We start from the raw sequence: 17701 nt of genomic DNA on the forward strand, positions 1-17701 counted from the left end.
TAGTGTATTCATCTCTTGGTCTTCCTCTACGATTTTTACCCTCCACGCTGCCCTCCAGTGCTAAATTTGTGATCCCTTGATGCCTCAGAACATGTCCGACCAACCGGCCCCTTCTTCTTGTCAAGTTGTGCCACAAACTCCTCTTCTCCCCAATTCTATTCAATACCTCCTCATTAATTATGCGATCTACTCATCTAAACTTGAGCATTCTTCTGTAGCACCACATTTCGAAAGCTTGTATTCTCTTCTTGTCCAAACTGTTTATCGTCCATGTTTCACTTCCATACATGGCTACACTCTAAACAAATACTTTCAGAAGCGACTTCCTGCCACTTAAATCTATACTCGATGTTAACAAATTTCTCTTCTTCAGAAACGCTTTCCTTGTCATTGCCAGTCTACATTTTATATCGTCTCTACTTCGACCATCATCAGTTATTTTGCTCCCAAAATAGCGAAACTCCTTTACTACTTTAAGTGTCTCATTTCCTAATCTAATTCCCTCAGCATCACCCGACTTAATTCGACTACATTCCTTTATCCTCGTTTTGCTTTTGTTGATTTTCATCTTAATTCCTCCTTTTAAGACACTGTCCATTCCGTTCAACTGCTCTTCCGCGTCCTTTGCTGTCTCTGACAGAATTACAATGTCATCGGCGAACCTCAAAGTTTTTATATCTTCTCAATGGATTTTAATACCTACTCCGAATTTTTCTTTTGTTTCCTTTACTGCTTGCTCAACATACAGATTGAATAACATCTGGGAGAGGCTACAATCCTGTCTCACTCCCTTCCCAACCACTGATTCCCTTTCATGCCCTTCGACTCTTACAACTGCCATCTGGTTTCTGTACAAATCGTAAATAGTCTTTGGCTCCCTGTATTTTACCCTGCCACCTTTAGAATTTGAAAGAGAGTATTCCAATCAACATTGTCAAAAGCGTTCCCTAAGTCTACAAACAATTTTAAATATGCTATTACAAATGTTCTATGTGTCCACCAAGAGCAGGACGAACAACATCTAGGCGATAGCTGAGTTCGTCATAAACTTTACACAATTTATCTGCTTTTACAGAAGTTATGGCAGCTGTTACTCTGTTCTTCACTTCTTCTATGTCACGAGGCAAAGGGGAGATGAACGCACTTTCTTTCACAAATTTCCACGAGAAAAAATCGCTTGGTGTCACGTCTGGCGATGTTGGACGTCAAGAGTGCAGGGCCGTGTCTCGGGTTACCGTGCCCCCTATCCAGCGTTGAGCTATCTTCAGAAGCATGGAGCTCCACCACAATGGATAAAAAGTACGTCAGTTTCTCAGTGACATTCTGCTGCTGGTGGAGACGCAGAGCATTTGTATTAGCATAGTTAAAACTACCAAGATTTTTGTGAGCATTTTGAAATTCATCCCATGTTTGTCGCATGTTTTTATCAATACATATGGAGTTTTGAAATAAGGTAGTTCTCTTTCAAACACAGTGTATGTTGTTATAATAACTGCGTCTTTGTCGCTGTCCAACAGAGGAGTTACACTACGGTGCTGTTGGTGTATCGATACCTTGAGGAGAAGAAGCGGAAAATCCTTCAGCTGAATATTTCAAGAGTATGATCTGAGATTGCTTTGTCGACTCGCCACAAAAATTACTTTCCGTGAAACCATTTCCTTGTAATTAAAACTAAAACAAAGTATTCCTTTTCCAGCAATCATTGGATGAAACTCTCCGTGACCATCTTTTCTTTGGATTCATACCAACTGTGTATCATGTAATAAAATTGAAAATGTCTTGAGAATAAGGAAAGATGTCTATAACATAACATGCGAATAGTTATTTCACTCACAGGCATATTGCATACACTTCTCTCTCACCGTACGGTAAATGACGATATGAAGACGGTGATCACAGTAGACACCTTCGAATCTGGATTACATTACTGAATATCATGTGTAGACCCCAAAGACGAAACAAAGAGGGAAAGAGACAGACAGACAGAGAGAGAGAGAGAGAGAGAGAGAGAGAGAGAGACAGAGATAGAGAGAGTTAGTGTTGGGCAAATATACGCTTGCAGAAAAAGGCACTGAACACAGTATATAACTTGTTCCACCTCCTAATGCTACACTTGCAGATTTGCGTTAGAATGAATGGACGAACTTCCAGTCTTGAGCGACCGTGAAACAAATAATAACCTGAACTACAATTAACGTATATTAGTAATTCCAGTTAAGTCTAACCTACCTCTTCAGCTTTCACTGACAGTATATTTACCTGTACTACTAATTCACCTGCCTATACAAGCGCCATTACTAAATACATACTACTTGTCAGTCCTGTGGTGAGCTTGTTTTGAGAGGTAAACACCTGAACATAACTATCTATCGTGTATTTTTAACAGTAGCATGAGTGTTTGACACTTACAGTGATTCTGTTTCAGCTCACAAACACGTGAAGCTCTTCATCTCCCACGGAGGACTGCAGAGCAGTTTGGAAGCGACCGCTCGGGGTGTTCCCTTGATTGGCATACCAGTCGGAGCCGAGCAAGGTTATAATGTCCAAAGAATCGTTCACTACGGTTACGGGATCAAACTAGATCTGCAGAACATAACTATCCAGTCGGTGGAATGGGCTATTCATGAAGTTTTAAATAACCCAGTGTGAGTTATTCTCCATCTTTCTGTGTCTCGTAAACTGTTTAGCATAATTTGCAAGTAATCTTTTGCGACTCAAGTCCTCTTAGGTGCTATTTATACTGAACGAAATGGAACTATGTACCATCTCAGAGCAGCTACCCTGATTCAGAACAACTTTAAAATTTATTCTTCAGTTTCAGTTGCACATATCCATTACAGTATCACTAATTTCGATCTGCCTTCAGTTCCATATGCTTCCGCTAGCAAATGAGAACCAGACGTCAGATGTGTAGTTTGATGCAGACACGGCAGTTTGCTCAAGCAGCTACATAGATCGAAGATGATCCAGGGAGCTCTAATCTAGTCATACTACGAAGGAAATGAGTAACTGGCACTGAAAAATCAGCGATATATTAAAATAGTTTTTAATATTAATGTCGGTTATGGTACCCTGATTCTGTTTCTGCCATGGTTTTCCTAAATATCTTCAGGTAATTGCTGACATGGTTCTTTCAAAGTCATTGTCGATTGAGTATCTTTTTCTTATCCAGTGTCAAGTGCTCCATCTGCAATGAGCTGACAGTTGCATTCTATTGTTATTGGCTTCGTTTGTCTGCTTCACTCAAATCGCCCCTCTCGGTGATTTGAATCATTTGGTCATAGCTTCAGTACTCTCCGCCACATCATCTGCACCGCTGTTCTTCCTGCGATGTCCCTATCGCAGCTGTAGTTGGCACATCTGAAGTTTGTCTTTAAGTACAGTAAGAGGATAACAGTCGATTGTTCAAAAATATAGTCTGAGGGAAACCTCTTGTTTCGTGTACTGTAAACATCGTACCTTGTTATACGCGAGACAATAAACCAGCAGGAAAGTATCCGTCTGACTTAACAAATGCTGTTTACTTTTGTATGGTACCAATACCTCTAGCTTCCCGAAGACTTCTTAAGTAATAGAACGCAGTATGTTGTCCTCGACGGCAAATGTTCTTCAGAAACAAGGGTATTGTCAGGAGTGCCCCAGGGAAGTTTACCAACAACAGACTGAGCGCTTAAGTGGTTTACGGACGTCGCGTCGGATAATGTTGAGCACAACATTTCAAGGAGACAGCTGATCGTGATCTTCAGGCACTTACTGACATGTTATTGCATAGACTCGCTAGAAAAGTGTAGGCGCCAAGGGGTGGAGCAATAACGTGACACATTAGTATGTCGTTGTCAATACTGTTAAATACATTCGTGACGCTGTGACACAGTGCCAGCACACGTATTCAACCATCGTAAAACAACATAGCCTGTAAGTGCACATGTTGTTTTACAATGTTTGAATACATCTACATCTGCATCTACATCTACATGGATGCTCTGCAAATCTCATTTAAGTGCCTGGCAGAGGGGTCATCGAACCACTTTCATAATTGTCTATTATTCCAATCTCGTATATCGCGCGGAAAGAATGAACACCTATATCTTTCCGTACGAGCTCTGATTCCCTTATTTTATCGTGGTGATCGTTCCTCCCTATGTAGGTCGGTGTCAACAAAATATTTTCGCATTCGGAGGAGAAAGTTGGTAATTGGAATTTCGTGAGAAGATTCCGTCGCAACCAAAAACGTCTTTCTTTTAATGATGTCCAGCCCAAATCCTGTATCATTTCTGTGACACTCTCTCACATATTTTGCGATAATACAAAAGCTGCTGAATTTCTTTGAACTTTGTCGATGTATTCCGTCAGTCCTATCTGGTATTCTAAAAGAGGATGGACAAGCGTAGTGTAGGCAGTTTCCTTAGTAAGTCTGTTACATTTTCTAAGTGTCCTGCCAATAAAACGCAGTCTTTGGTTAGCCTTCCCCACAACATTTTCTATGTGTTCCTTCCAATTTAAGTTGTTCGTAATTGTAATACCTAGGTATATAGTTGAATTTATGGCTTTTAGATTAGACTGATTTATCGTGTAACCGACGTTTAACGAGTTCCCTTTAGCACTCATGTGGATGACCTCACACTTTTCGTTATTTAGGGTCAACTGCCTCTTTTCGCACCATTCAGATAGCTTTTGTAAATCGTTTAGTAGTTTGGTTTGATCTTCTGACGGCTTTATTAGTCGATAAACGATAGCGTCATCTGCAAACAACCGAAGACGGCTGCTCAGATTGTCTCCTAGCAAAGGCCCTATAACATTACCTTGGGGAACGCCGGAAATCAATTCTGTTTTACTCGATGACTTTCCGTCAATTACTACGAACTGTGCCCTCCCTGACAGGAAATCACAAATCCAGTCACATAACTGAGACGATATTCGATATACACGCAATTTCATTACTAGCCGCTTGTGTGGTACAGTGTCAAAAGCCTTCCGGAAATCCAGAAATACGGAATCGATCTGAAATCCCTTGTCAACAGCACTCAACACTTCATGTGAATAAAGAACTAGTTGTGTTTCACAGGAACGATGTTTTCTAAACCCATGTTGACTGTTTGTCAGTAGACCGTTTTCTTCGAGGTAATTCATAATGTTCGAATACAGTGTATGTTCCAAAATCCTGCTGCATATCGACGCTAACGATATGGGCCTGTAATTTAGTGGACTACTCCTACTACTTTTCTTGAATATTGGTGTGACCTATGCAACTTTCCAGTCTTTGGGTACGGATCTTTCGTCGAGAGAACGGCTGTATATAATTGTTAAGTATGAAGCTAGTGCATCAGAATACTCCGAAAGGAACGTAACTGGTATACAGTCTGGACCAGTAGACTTGTTTTTATTAAGTGATTTAAGTTGCTTCACTACTCAAATGGTTCAAATGGCTCTGAGCACTGTGGCACTTAACTGCTGAGGTCATGAGTCCCCTAGAACTTAGAACTACTTAAACCTAACTAACCTAAGGACATCACACACATCCACGCCCGAGGCAGGATTCGAACCTGTGACCGTAGCGGTCGCGCGGTTCCAGACTGCATCGCCTAGAATCGCTCGGCCATTCCGGCCGGCGCTTCACTACTCCGAGGATATTTACTTCTACGTTTGTCATGTTGGCAGCTGTTCTCGATCCGAATTCTGGAATATTTACTTCGTCTTCTTTTGTGAAAGCATTTCGGAAGGCTGTGTTTAGTAACTCTGCTCTGGAAGCACTGTCTACAATAGTATCTCCATTGCTCTCACGCAGGGAAGGCATTGATTGTTTCTAGCCGCTAACATACGACCAGAAACTCTTTGGATTTTCTGCCGGGGCACATACGGAGGCGTGTAGACAGTCGCTTCACCCTCGCACTATTTGTGAGAGCAACGAGAAAGGAAATGACCAGTAGAGATACAGGTTACCTTCGCCACACTCTGTACGGTTTCTTGCGGAATGTGTATGTAGATGTCGATGTAGAACTCGGCGGTTATTTTCTGAACAGACATCGGATTTTCTCGATGAGATAACTAAGAGTTTATAACTGTTCGTATTAGAGCTAAGAGTTATTCTGAACTGATACGCATATCTTCCTTACATTTGAGCTTGTTAGTTTGTATCTTCACGATTCGTTTGTTTCATCTTACTTGTCCTATGCTTTATGTAAGCCTACTCACATTCAATACATATCGTGATTATCTGTTAACAGTTTTTAGTGTACCTCCAGATCTGATGTCACATGTCTCTGTTTGCAGATACCGCGAGAAGGCGGAGCAGCGGTCTCGCCTGTTCTGGGACCGCCCAGAGAGCCCTGTGGAGACGGCCGTCTACTGGACAGAGTATGTGCTGAGGCACCGGGGCGCCCCCCACCTGCGCAGCGCCGCCCTCGACCTCAGCTGGTACCAGTACCTCCTGCTGGACGTAGCTGCCCTGCTGCTGTCTGGAGCGCTCCTGGTGCTTATAGTCGCTATCGTGGCAGTCAGGACACTCTACGGGCTAATCACAGCAAGAACTTTTGCATCACACGAACAGAAGAAAAAGAAAACAACGAAGAAGGAGTAAAGGAGACGTCTTACCCTAGCGGTGCCGCAGCTGAAGAGACGCTACTCTCAGTGTAACAGGATTAATAACTGACAGTACAAACAACGTGTCCATGACGATTTGCGGCTCACGTTACAAAACGTGATATCAAGACTCCGAGTGCTATTACACCTAGGTAAAGCCCTTCTGCTCCATCTCATGACTGACCTTATTTATGTGCTGGAATTCTGTTGCTAGCCAACTTCAAAGTACTCTAGTCGTTGACAAGAAATGTGCTGGGAATTCACATACTCGTTAGGCTCTGAAGGGATGAGTAGTTGGAAAGCTTCATTAACTACAATAATGTTATGGAAATATATAGTACTGAAGTTAATCTGTTTATTCTTCTGTTGTCTTCAAGATCTGAAGTGGAGATGGTGGATGAGACATACAGGGTGGTTTATCTGTCCCTACAGATGTCGTTCTATGCAACCCACAGTGTTACATATGACCTTAAAAAACACCTACGAGATTTTGATATTCTCTCGCTCGCTATGCGCAAACTATTAGTCCTACAGAAAAAAAATGAAGTGGATCTTTTTGTAGGCAATTTTATATAGTTAAACATCGGAATGGGAAACGCGTTCACTGGAGATTATGGTTATTCCAGAAAACGTACAAAAATTACCTTCAATCGCACCTCCCCCAACACACACATTCCTCATCAGCTAGAATTAAAGTGTGTTATTCGTGGCACTCCCTCTTACCACTATATAAAATTTTGCGACTACACCAATTGTTCACGAGACCGAGCGAGGTGGCGCAGTGGTTAGCACACTGGACTCGCATTCGGCAGGACGATCCCACGTCTGCCCATCCTGATTTAGGTTTCCCGTAATTTCCCTGAATCACCACAGGCAAATGCTGGGATGGTTCCTTTGAAAGGGGACGGCCGATTTCCTTCCTCATCCTTCCCAAAGCCGATGAGACTTATGACCTCGCAGTTTGGTCTCCTCCCCCCAAATCAACCCCGAATCCCCACACCCACTGTTCACGATATTCGATCTTTTGCGGTCTCTATTGATTGATCTATTGCGCCACCAGCATAGTCGGCTACTTTGTTAACACTATTAATTTGAACGCACGCATAAGGGTAATTAACGAAAAAGACTAAGGTAAACGTTACGCTAAAACTAATAGCGTTGATAATTCGATCCAAGTTTAATCCTTAGAAGCACAGTAGTTTCATAGTCCGAAGCCCTGATGAACACGCCGATGGAATTGTTTGTTATATGCTGTTAAAATTCACAGAATTGTTGGACAATGTTTACAGTGCGGGGTAGCCGTGTGGTAATAAGGGTAGTTAACGAAAAACGACTAAGGTAAACGTTACGATAAAACTAATAACGTTGATAATTCCATCCAAGTTTGATCCTTAGAAGCACAGTAGTTTCATAGTCAAAAGCCCTGATGAATACGCCGATGGAATTGTTTATTATATGCTGTTAAAATTCACAGAATTGTTGGACAATGTTTGCCGCGCGGGGTAGCCGTGTGGTCGTAAGGCGTCTTGTCACGATTCGCGTAGGTCTCTCCCCCCTCCCCCCCCCCCCCCCCCCCCCCCGCCCCCGTCGGGCATGGGTGTGTGTGCTGTCTTTAGCGTAAGTTAGTTTAAGTTCGATTAAGTACTGCGTAAGCCTAGGAACTGATGACCTCAGCAGTTTGGTCCCGTAGTCCTTACCACAAATTTCCAAATTTTCCAAATTGTTGGACAATGTTTACACACACGCTACTTTTACAATAGTACGTGCTCGACGAAGGCGGTGGCGTAATAGGTCAATCAACAAAAATCAGAAAAGGGCGACTGGGGAAAATAATTCGTGCAGTCGCAAATTTTTGTACAGTGGTGGATGGAGTGTCACGAACAGCACACTAGAAATCCTGACCGGTGGGGGCTGAGTGTGGGTGAGGATGTGGGTTTGAAGGTCACACCTCTAGCCTACGTTTTTCTTGAATAACTGGAAAACTACGGTCCCTAGAGAAAACGTATGCCAGTACAAAATTTAACTTCATTAAATAAATGTCTTGGTGATTTTTTTTCTGTTGGACTAACAGTTTGCACGTAACGAGCGAGAGATTGTGGAAATTTCGCTCGTGGTTTTTGAAGGCCAGATCTAACATAGCGGGCTGCATAAAACTACATCACTAGGGGCAGCTGAATCACCCTTTATATGACATGAAGAGCAGATTAATTTTGAACTTTTAGTGTTTACTGGGCTACACTTGACTCATTTCATGTAATGTTAATGATAGTGTAAATAGTAATTTAACTACGTTTTTGCATTCATTTGTACGAGATTTTCTTAAAAATAGTATGTGCTGTACTGCAGTGAGCAATAAAAGTCTTACTTGTAATGATTAAATGATAACTGGTATACACAGGCGACAGCGATATTAGTCTCATTACAACTGTCATTTAATTTTATTGACAAGGATGTGTAGAACCATGTGGCTCAAAGGCATTTGGCCATGGAACGAGTTACTACATAGTTCAGAGAAAGACGGCAAGAAATTTTAACTATCAAAAGAGGAAAAAATAAAAATTGAAAGAACAATAAGTTTACAGTAGTTTACGCAATAAATACTACTACAGTACTGCGTGGATCGCCGGCATAGAATAAAAGGGTTGTGTCTTAAGGAAGCTTTTCAAGTTAAATTCGAAAACCTGAGGTTTATCACTCAAATTTACAGTTCTGCCGCAGTCGTATTGGAAATGAAAACTACGAAATAATCCACATCTTCCGGTACAACTGATAAACAAATCTTATTAATCAAATCTTTTTCCGTTTAATGCTACTGAGTGACCACCTCCATACTCGAATGCCTTCAAAGGTGAGGGACCCCGCCGAAATATTCTACTGGCATTAACATCTGGAGAAATCGGCGACGTGCTAATCACATGTCCCGCAAGCGTATATCGCTTCTCGTACTGCCTTGTAGGCAGGAGTCGGCCGGTAGGAACAGGCGTAAGGCCTAATCCGTGAGTAGTGATCACCTTTTCTGGAAGTGAGTGAAACGGCAGGTTTTTTTTTTTTTTTGTTGAACCCATATTATTAACCATTGTTCCTTCCGAATGAATCCGTATCATTAACCACAAATCTCACGAGACAGACACAGTCAGAATTTCGAGACCCTTGAACACTGACCAGGACTACTTTCAAGACTCGAGCGATGTGGCGCAATGGTTAACACACTGGACTTCGTATTCAGGACGACGACTCAAACCCGCGTTCGACCATCCAGACTTAGGTTCTCCGTGATTTCCCCAACTCACTCCAGGCAAATGATGGGATGGTAACTTTGAAAGTGCACAGCCGATCTCCTTCCTCATCCTGGAAACAACCCGAGCTTGTGCTCCGTCTGGAATGACCTCGTTGTTGGCAAGTTGTAAAACAATGATCTTTCTTTCCTTCTTTTTTTAAGATCGCTATCTGACATAACCGATCGTTGGAACTGCTTTTTCCTGGACTGAAAATATTCTTTGTGAGTGCACAGAGTTGTTCCAAGACTTCATGCTATAGAGTAAGATAGAGCGAAAAATGCAAACTGAACGAACTTTCATTGTATTACCTTCCAGCTGTAATCTCTGAACTACACTAAGTGCTCTCCCCCCCTGCGGGTCCGGGGATTAGAATAGGCCCGCGGTATTCCTGCCTGTCGTAAGAGGCGACTAAAAGGAGTCCATCCCCCTCACGGGGGTAGTTCGCGCCTGCGTCCGGAGACGGACGGTTCCACGACCTATCATCGTGGTCCTTTTGGTTTTTTCACTTCTCGTTTCTTCCTTCCTTTTGTTGGTTCCTTTCTTTGCTCTTCTCCACCTCACTGTCTTCCTTACTCTTTCCCTTGCCTTCTCCTTGCCTTCTCATTGCCTTTTTCTCCTTGCCTTCTCATTGCCTTTTTCTCCTTGCCTTCTCATTGCCTTCTTCTCCTTGCCTTCTTATTGCCTTCTTCCCCTTGCTTTCTCATTGCCTTCTTCTCCTTGCCTTCTCTGGTCTCCGCCTCGGCGTTTGAGACAGTCTGTCCTCTTTCTCCCTCTCTCTTCTTTTTCCTCTTCTTCCTTCCTCCCTGTGCGTGCCTGAAGGCCGACCCACGCGTTCGCACGCGTAGCCGGTGACGGGGTAACGCGTAAGTCCCCGCCCTGGGTAGACATGTAAGGCACGCGCGTACCCCCTGGTAAAGGCCAGGCCCGGGGAGGGGTGATTGCCTGAGCTGATACCTTCTGACCATGCCGATTGGTCCCTCCGTCTGTTTCTCGGGAGGTGTGACCTGAGGTGTAAACATTCACCTAAGGCGGGAGTGCCCTCTGAGAGGGTCCCCACAAGGAAGGAGCGCGCCATCGGAGACGCTGGCAATCATGGGGGATTCCTCCGCAATGGATTCTACTCCATCTCTTTCGACTTCGACCCAAAAACGGAAACGTGACCAGCCAACAGTGACAAAAGTACTACCGCCTGCCCCACAGTTCCTCGTAGTTTCTCGAACTGAGGACGGAAAGGATTTTTCCTCTGTCAACCCTTTCGTTATTCAGAAGGGCGTAGATGCCATAGCCGGATCTGTCAAATCCTGTACCAGGTTGCGTAACGGCACCTTATTACTGGAAACTGAGAATGCCTTTCAGGCACAAAAACTGCTTCGGGCCACCCTCCTGTACACGTTCCCTGTCCGGGTGGAGGCCCACCGAACTTTGAATTCGTCTCGTGGTGTGGTCTATACTGGCTCCCTCGACGGATTGACTGACGAGGAGCTTCAATCATTCCTCGCTGAGCAGGGCGTGACGGCTGTCCATAGGGTCATGAAAAAGGTCAACAATGACCTTGTACCGACCCGGACAATTTTCTTGACCTTCGATAGTGTTAAGCTGCCATCGCGCATCAAGGCGGGCTACGAGGTTATTTCTGTTCGCCCCTATATCCCGACACCTACGCGCTGCTACCAGTGTCAGCGTTTCAATCACACTCGACAGTCTTGTTCCAATGCGGCTAAATGTGTCACCTGTGGCAGGGATGCCCATGAGGGTGACTGTCCACCTCTGTCTCCTCGTTGTGTGAACTGTCAGGGTGACCATGCAGCATCCTCCCGCGACTGTCCTGTCTATAAGGAAGAACGCTGTATCCAGGAAATTCGGGTCAAAGAGAAAGTGTCCACCTCGGCTGCTCGCAAGCTATTGGCTAGTAGGAAGCCCACGCTGCTCCCAGCGGGGAAATACAGTACTGTCCTCGCCTCTCCTCGGACTACCCGGGAGGTAGCAACCCAGACATGCGATCTGACCTTCAGCACCACGGTCGTCCGTTCGGCCAGTGCTAAGATCGCGCGGTCGACGTCTCCTCTTCCTCCCATCACCCCACAGACACGAGCACCTTCTTCAGCTTCTGCTAAAACGAAGACACCGAAGTCAGATGCACGGGCCTTCAAGAAGGAACCATCCCGTGCAGACTTCCTCCGTACCTCGACCTCACAGCCTTCGACCGGTACTTCCACTACACGTCCTTCCAAAAAGGCGCATAGGAAGCACAGTTCTCCTTCCCCGCCACGGCGCATTTCTTCTCTTGCGCCACCCAGCGGCTGCCGCCCCAGGCCGTCATCCGTTTCGCCTGGCCGCACCGCTGGTCGCCGTACATCTGGCCGTTCACTGGCGGAGGAAGCTCCCCCTCCCGGCCATCCTCCCGAGATGGCCGATGACCCTATAGACCCAATGGACGATGACTGTCCGCCTACTGATAGCGGCGGCAGTGCTCGCTCGAAGCCAGGCCCTAAGCGGCCTTCGAGGTGACCACTTCTCTCATCTTTCTTTTCTTACGATGGCACTTATTCACTGGAATATTCGCAGCATTCGCTCCAACCGAGAGGACTTGAAGTTGCTGCTCCGCTTGCACCGTCCGCTTGTCGTAGCCCTCCAGGAAACGAAGCTACGCCCATGCGATCAAATTGCCTTGGCACACTACACCTCTGTGCGTTTTGACCTACCCCCTGTGGTAGGTATCCCAGCTCATGGAGGGGTTATGTTGCTGGTCCGGGATGATATTTACTACGATCCCATCACGTTGCACACCGGCCTGCAGGCAGTTGCCATCCGCATTACTCTCCCCACTTTTACGTTTTCCTTTTGTACCGTTTACACTCCATCGTCATCTGCCGTTACCAGGGCAAACGTGATGCAACTTATTGCTCAGCTACCTGCACCATTTTTGTTAACTGGAGACTTCAATGCCCACCATCCCCTTTGGGGCTCTCCAGCATCCTGCCCGAGGGGCTCCTTGTTAGCAGACCTTTTCAACCAGCTCGATCTTGTCTGCCTCAATACTGGCGCCCCTACTTTTCTTTCGGACACATCTCACACCTATTCCCATTTAGACCTCTCTATATGTACTCCCCAACTTGCACGCCGGTTTGAGTGGTATGCACTTTCTGATACATATTCGAGCGACCACTTCCCGTGTGTTATCCATCTCCTGCAGCATACTCCCTCTCCGTGCTCCTCTCGTTGGACCATCTCCAAGGCAGACTGGGAGCTCTTCTCTTCCAGGGCTACCTTTCAGGATCAAACCTTCACAAGCTGCGATCGTCAGGTCGCACACCTCACGGAAGTCATTCTCGCTGCTGCTGAATATTCCATCCCTCACCCTACTTCTTCTCCACGTCGCGTACCGGTCCCCTGGTGGACCGCAGCATGTAGAGACGCTTTACGTGCTCGTCGACGTGCTTTACGCACCTTTAAGCGCCACCCTACAGTGGCGAATTGTATTAATTATAAACGATTACGTGCTCAGTGTCTTCGTATTATTAAAGAAAGCAAGAAAGCCAGCTGGGCTGCTTTCACAAGCACCTTCAACAGTTCTACTCCTTCTTCTGTTGTCTGGGGTAGCCTGCGCCGGCTATCTGGCACTAAGGTCCACTCCCCAGTTTCTGGCTTGAAGGTCGCGAATGAAGTCCTTGTGGCCCCTGAGGCTGTCTCCAATGCCTTCGGCCGCTTTTTCACCGAGGTTTCGAGCTCCGCTCATTACCACCCTCCCTTCCTCCCCCGCAAACAGGCAGAGGAGGCTAGGCCACCTGACTTCCGCTCCTCGAATTGTGAAAGTTATAATGCCCCATTCACCATGCGGGAACTCGAAACCGCACTTGGCCGATCACGGTCCTCCGCTCCAGGGCCTGATTCTATTCATATTCAGATGCTGAAGAACCTTTCTCCTGCGGGTAAAGGTTTTCTTCTTCGTACATACAATCGCATCTGGATTGAGGGACATGTTCCCGCATGCTGGCGCGAGTCTATTGTTGTCCCGATTCCTAAGCTGGGGAAGGACAAGCACTTGCCTTCCAGTTATCGACCTATCTCGCTTACCAGCTGTGTCTGTAAAGTGATGGAGCGAATGGTTAACTCTCGATTGGTTTGGCTGCTCGAGTCTCGACGCCTACTTACCAATGTACAATGTGGATTTCGAAGGCGCCGCTCTGCTGTTGACCATCTGGTTACCTTGTCGACCTTCATTATGAATAACTTCTTGCGGAAGCGCCCGACCGCGGCTGTGTTCTTTGATTTGGAGAAGGCTTACGACACCTGTTGGAGGGCGGGCATTCTCCGCACCATGCATACATGGGGCTTTCGCGGTCGCCTCCCTCTTTTTATTCATTCCTTTTTAATGGATCGACAGTTTCGGGTACGTGTGGGTTCTGTCCTGTCCGACACCTTTCGCCAGGAGAATGGGGTGCCACAGGGCTCAGTTTTGAGCGTCGCTCTCTTCGCCATCGCGATCAATCCAATAATGGATTGCCTCCCAGCTGATGTATCAGGCTCCCTTTTCGTGGACGATTTTACCATCTATTGCAGCGCGCAGTGTGCACGTGTCCTGGAGCGCTGTCTTCAGCGTTCTCTTGACTGTCTTTACTCCTGGAGTGTCGCCAATGGCTTCCGTTTTTCTGCCGAGAAGACGGTCTGTATTAACTTCTGGCGCTACAAAGAGTTTCTCCCACCGTCCTTACGACTCGGTCCCGTCGCTCTCCCACTCGTGGAGACAATCAAATTTTTAGGCCTTACCTTTGACAGGAAACTTAGCTGGTCTCCACATGTGTCATATTTGGCCGCCCGTTGTACCCGTTCTTTAAATGTCCTCTGTGTTCTCAGTGGTATGTCGTGGGGAGCGGATCGAACCGTCCTACTTCGTCTATATCGGTCGATCGTCCGCTCCAAGCTGGATTATGGGAGCTTCGTATACTCCTCTGCACGGCCATCCATCTTACGCCGCCTCAACTCCATACAACATCGGGGTTTACGACTTGCGATCGGAGCATTTTATACCAGTCCCGTAGAGAGTCTTCATGCTGACGCTGGCGAATTGCCACTCACCTACCGGCGCGATATACTGCTTTGTCGGTATGCCTGTCGGCTACTGTCAATGCCCGACCATCCGTCTTATCGTTCCTTTTTTGACGACTCTCTTGACCTTCAATACGGGTTGTATGTCTCTGCCTTGCTACCCCCTGGAGTTCGCTTTCGTCGCCTCCTTCAACACCTTCATTTTTCACTCCCTGCAACCTTTCGAGTGGGCGAGAGCCGCACGCCACCTTGGCTCCAGGCTCAGGTCTGCGTTCACCTCGACCTCAGCTCGCTCCCAAAAGAGGTCACCCCCGGTTCGGTCTACCACTCCCGTTTTTTGGAACTTCGTTCGAAGTTCAACAACATGACTTTCATTTATACAGATGGCTCTAAGACCAATGACGGGGTCGGGTGTTCCTTTATTGTCGGAGCACAAAGTTTCCAATACCGGCTCCATGGCCATTGTTCGGTCTTCACAGCTGAGCTCTTTGCCCTCTACCAGGCTGTTCTTTACATCTGCCGCCACCGACATTCTGCTTATGTCATCTGCTCAGATTCCCTGAGCGCCATCCAGAGCCTCAGTGATCTGTACCCGGTTCACCCTTTCGTACACCGGATCCAACGCTCTCTTCAGCAGCTGGTGGACGTCGGTACGCCGGTTAGCTTTATGTGGGTTCCTGGCCATGTCGGTATCCCTGGGAACGAAGCTGCAGATGCCGCGGCCAAGGCTGCGGTCCTCCAGCCTCGGACAGCTTCTTGTTGTGTCCCATCGTCCGATTTTAGCAGGGTCATTTGTCGGCGCGTTGTGTCGCTGTGGCATGCCGATTGGGATGCACTTACCGACAACAAGCTTCGGGCCTTAAAACCTCTTCCCGTGGCTTGGACGTCCTCCTCACGCCCTTCTCGGCGGGAGGAGGTCGTTTTAGCAAGGTTAAGAATTGGACACTGCCGGTTCAGCCATCGCCATCTGCTGACGGCTGCGCCGGCGCCGTTCTGCCCATGTGGGCACTTGCTGACGGTTAGACACATTTTAATGTCCTGTCCTGATCTTAACACACTGCGCCTCGATCTTAACCTGCCTAATACTTTCGATGCCATTTTAGCGGATGACCCACGAGCAGCTGCTCATGTTCTTTGTTTTATCAATTTGACACACCTCGCTAAGGACATTTGATGATGTTTTTTAATCCTATGCCTGTCAGTCTGTCTTTTATTGTGTTTTCCCTTTTAGTTGTTGTTGTCAACTTGTGCCTCGCGGTGCATTCTTAGAGTAGTCAGGGCGCTAATGACCATTGAAGTTGTGCGCCCGAAAACCACAAAAAAAAAAAAAAAAAAACTAAGTGCTCTCTTATACAATGAGTGTAGAAACTCTTGAGTGCCATCATAACGGCATTTAACTTCAAAGCGACTGGGCAACTGATATTGTATGCAGATTAGCCGCGTCGTGGGGGAAGGCTATTAATGTGAAATGCATATTTAAAATTCAGGTTATTAGCGAGAATAATTATCGCACCTGTCGTGAAAGAAACAGGAAAAGAGAAGAAAAAAAACAAAAAAGAAAAAAGAATAATTTGTTAGCAGTAATTCAAAAAATTAATCAATGCCATAGGGTATGCAAAAACTATATGTGTAAAATAATCATTAACCCTTTTTATAGATCTGCATTCTTTTCCAGTCCCACAGGAGTATTTGCTGTCCAAGAGGTTTGATAAATATGGACTAAGAAATGAGATAATTACGCAGTGTATGCGTTATATTCCAGTTAAAGGGAAACAGTATGGCGCAGAAAATAAATGTAGATGAAATTAGTGTGCCCAGCACGTTGGCGGATAAAAGGTGGGCGATATCAGTCAAACTACTCCAGATCAGGATTTTACTGCCATCCTGCAATGTCATTTCATTATGTGGGGGGAATTACGAGGAGGAGGAAACATACAACAGCACAATTTCAGAACAAGAGACTTGCATCAAGCGCCCAAAAATACCTGTCCTGCTTAAAGACATTGTAGCAAACTCTGCGTTGTACATCAACCATCAGGTTGTCTATCAACAGTTTGTACAGGATTCTCTGCGCGCTTGTCGACCCATCATAAGCATTCCCCTTACGAAAGAAATTCGTTGTGGTTGGTCGGGTTGGGGCTGTGGGAGCGGAACATCAGTTCTCAATCCCTCGTTCAAAGAATAGTTCATCTGCATTTACATGAGCAACAAATTTGATAGAACTGCTATAGTATGGCATTGAATATTGATATCACAGATGAGAAGTAGTTTAAAGAGAGGTACAAGTACATAGGTGAAAACAGGCTGCAGGACAAAGAGCAGACAAGATCCCTCCGAGGTCTTAAGTGCAACGAGAACTTCCTGGAAACAGGGTAGGACAGAACGGAATAAATAAGCTGTAAGAGAAAAGGAAAAAAAACGCACCATGAAGAAACTATCAGAGAGGCATGGAAATCAGTAGAAGTACAAATACATACAAACAAATGAATACAGTTTCAGAAAAATTACATGATTTATTCAAGAGAGAAAGCTTCACATGTTGGATGCCCTCCTGAGAGGTATCGTGCCAAATCCGACACATCACAATCCGACACTGGTTGGAGAGCCCCTCCCCTAATGCTACAAAAGCTCTCAACTGGGCAAAGACTCAGCCAACTAGCTGGCCAAATTAGTGTTTGGCAGGCATGAAGACCAGCACTCTCCTTGTGTGTAGGAGAGCATTGTCTTGCTGGAACGTAAGGCCAGACTGCCTTGATATAAAGGGCAACAAAACTGGGCCTAGAACATCAGCGACGTAC

The 17701-nt window shown here is 45.9% G+C and overlaps 1 protein-coding gene across 1 annotated transcript in view; it reads left to right on the forward strand.

The window, feature by feature from the left end:
• LOC124711381 (UDP-glycosyltransferase UGT5-like) overlaps window positions 1–7390 on the forward strand; it is a 75584-nt gene extending 68194 nt beyond the window's left edge. Inside the window, exons 5-6 of the mRNA XM_047241433.1 lie at window positions 2426–2645; window positions 6271–7390. Of these exons, the coding sequence (XP_047097389.1) occupies window positions 2426–2645; window positions 6271–6577 (527 nt within the window). The 3' untranslated portion in view covers window positions 6578–7390. The remainder of the gene's footprint in view (window positions 1–2425; window positions 2646–6270) is intronic.
• Window positions 7391–17701: the final 10311 nt, after the last annotated feature.

This window comes from Schistocerca piceifrons, chromosome 8 (assembly GCF_021461385.2).
Source record: "Schistocerca piceifrons isolate TAMUIC-IGC-003096 chromosome 8, iqSchPice1.1, whole genome shotgun sequence".
In the NCBI taxonomy this organism is placed as follows: Eukaryota; Metazoa; Arthropoda; class Insecta; order Orthoptera; family Acrididae; genus Schistocerca; species Schistocerca piceifrons.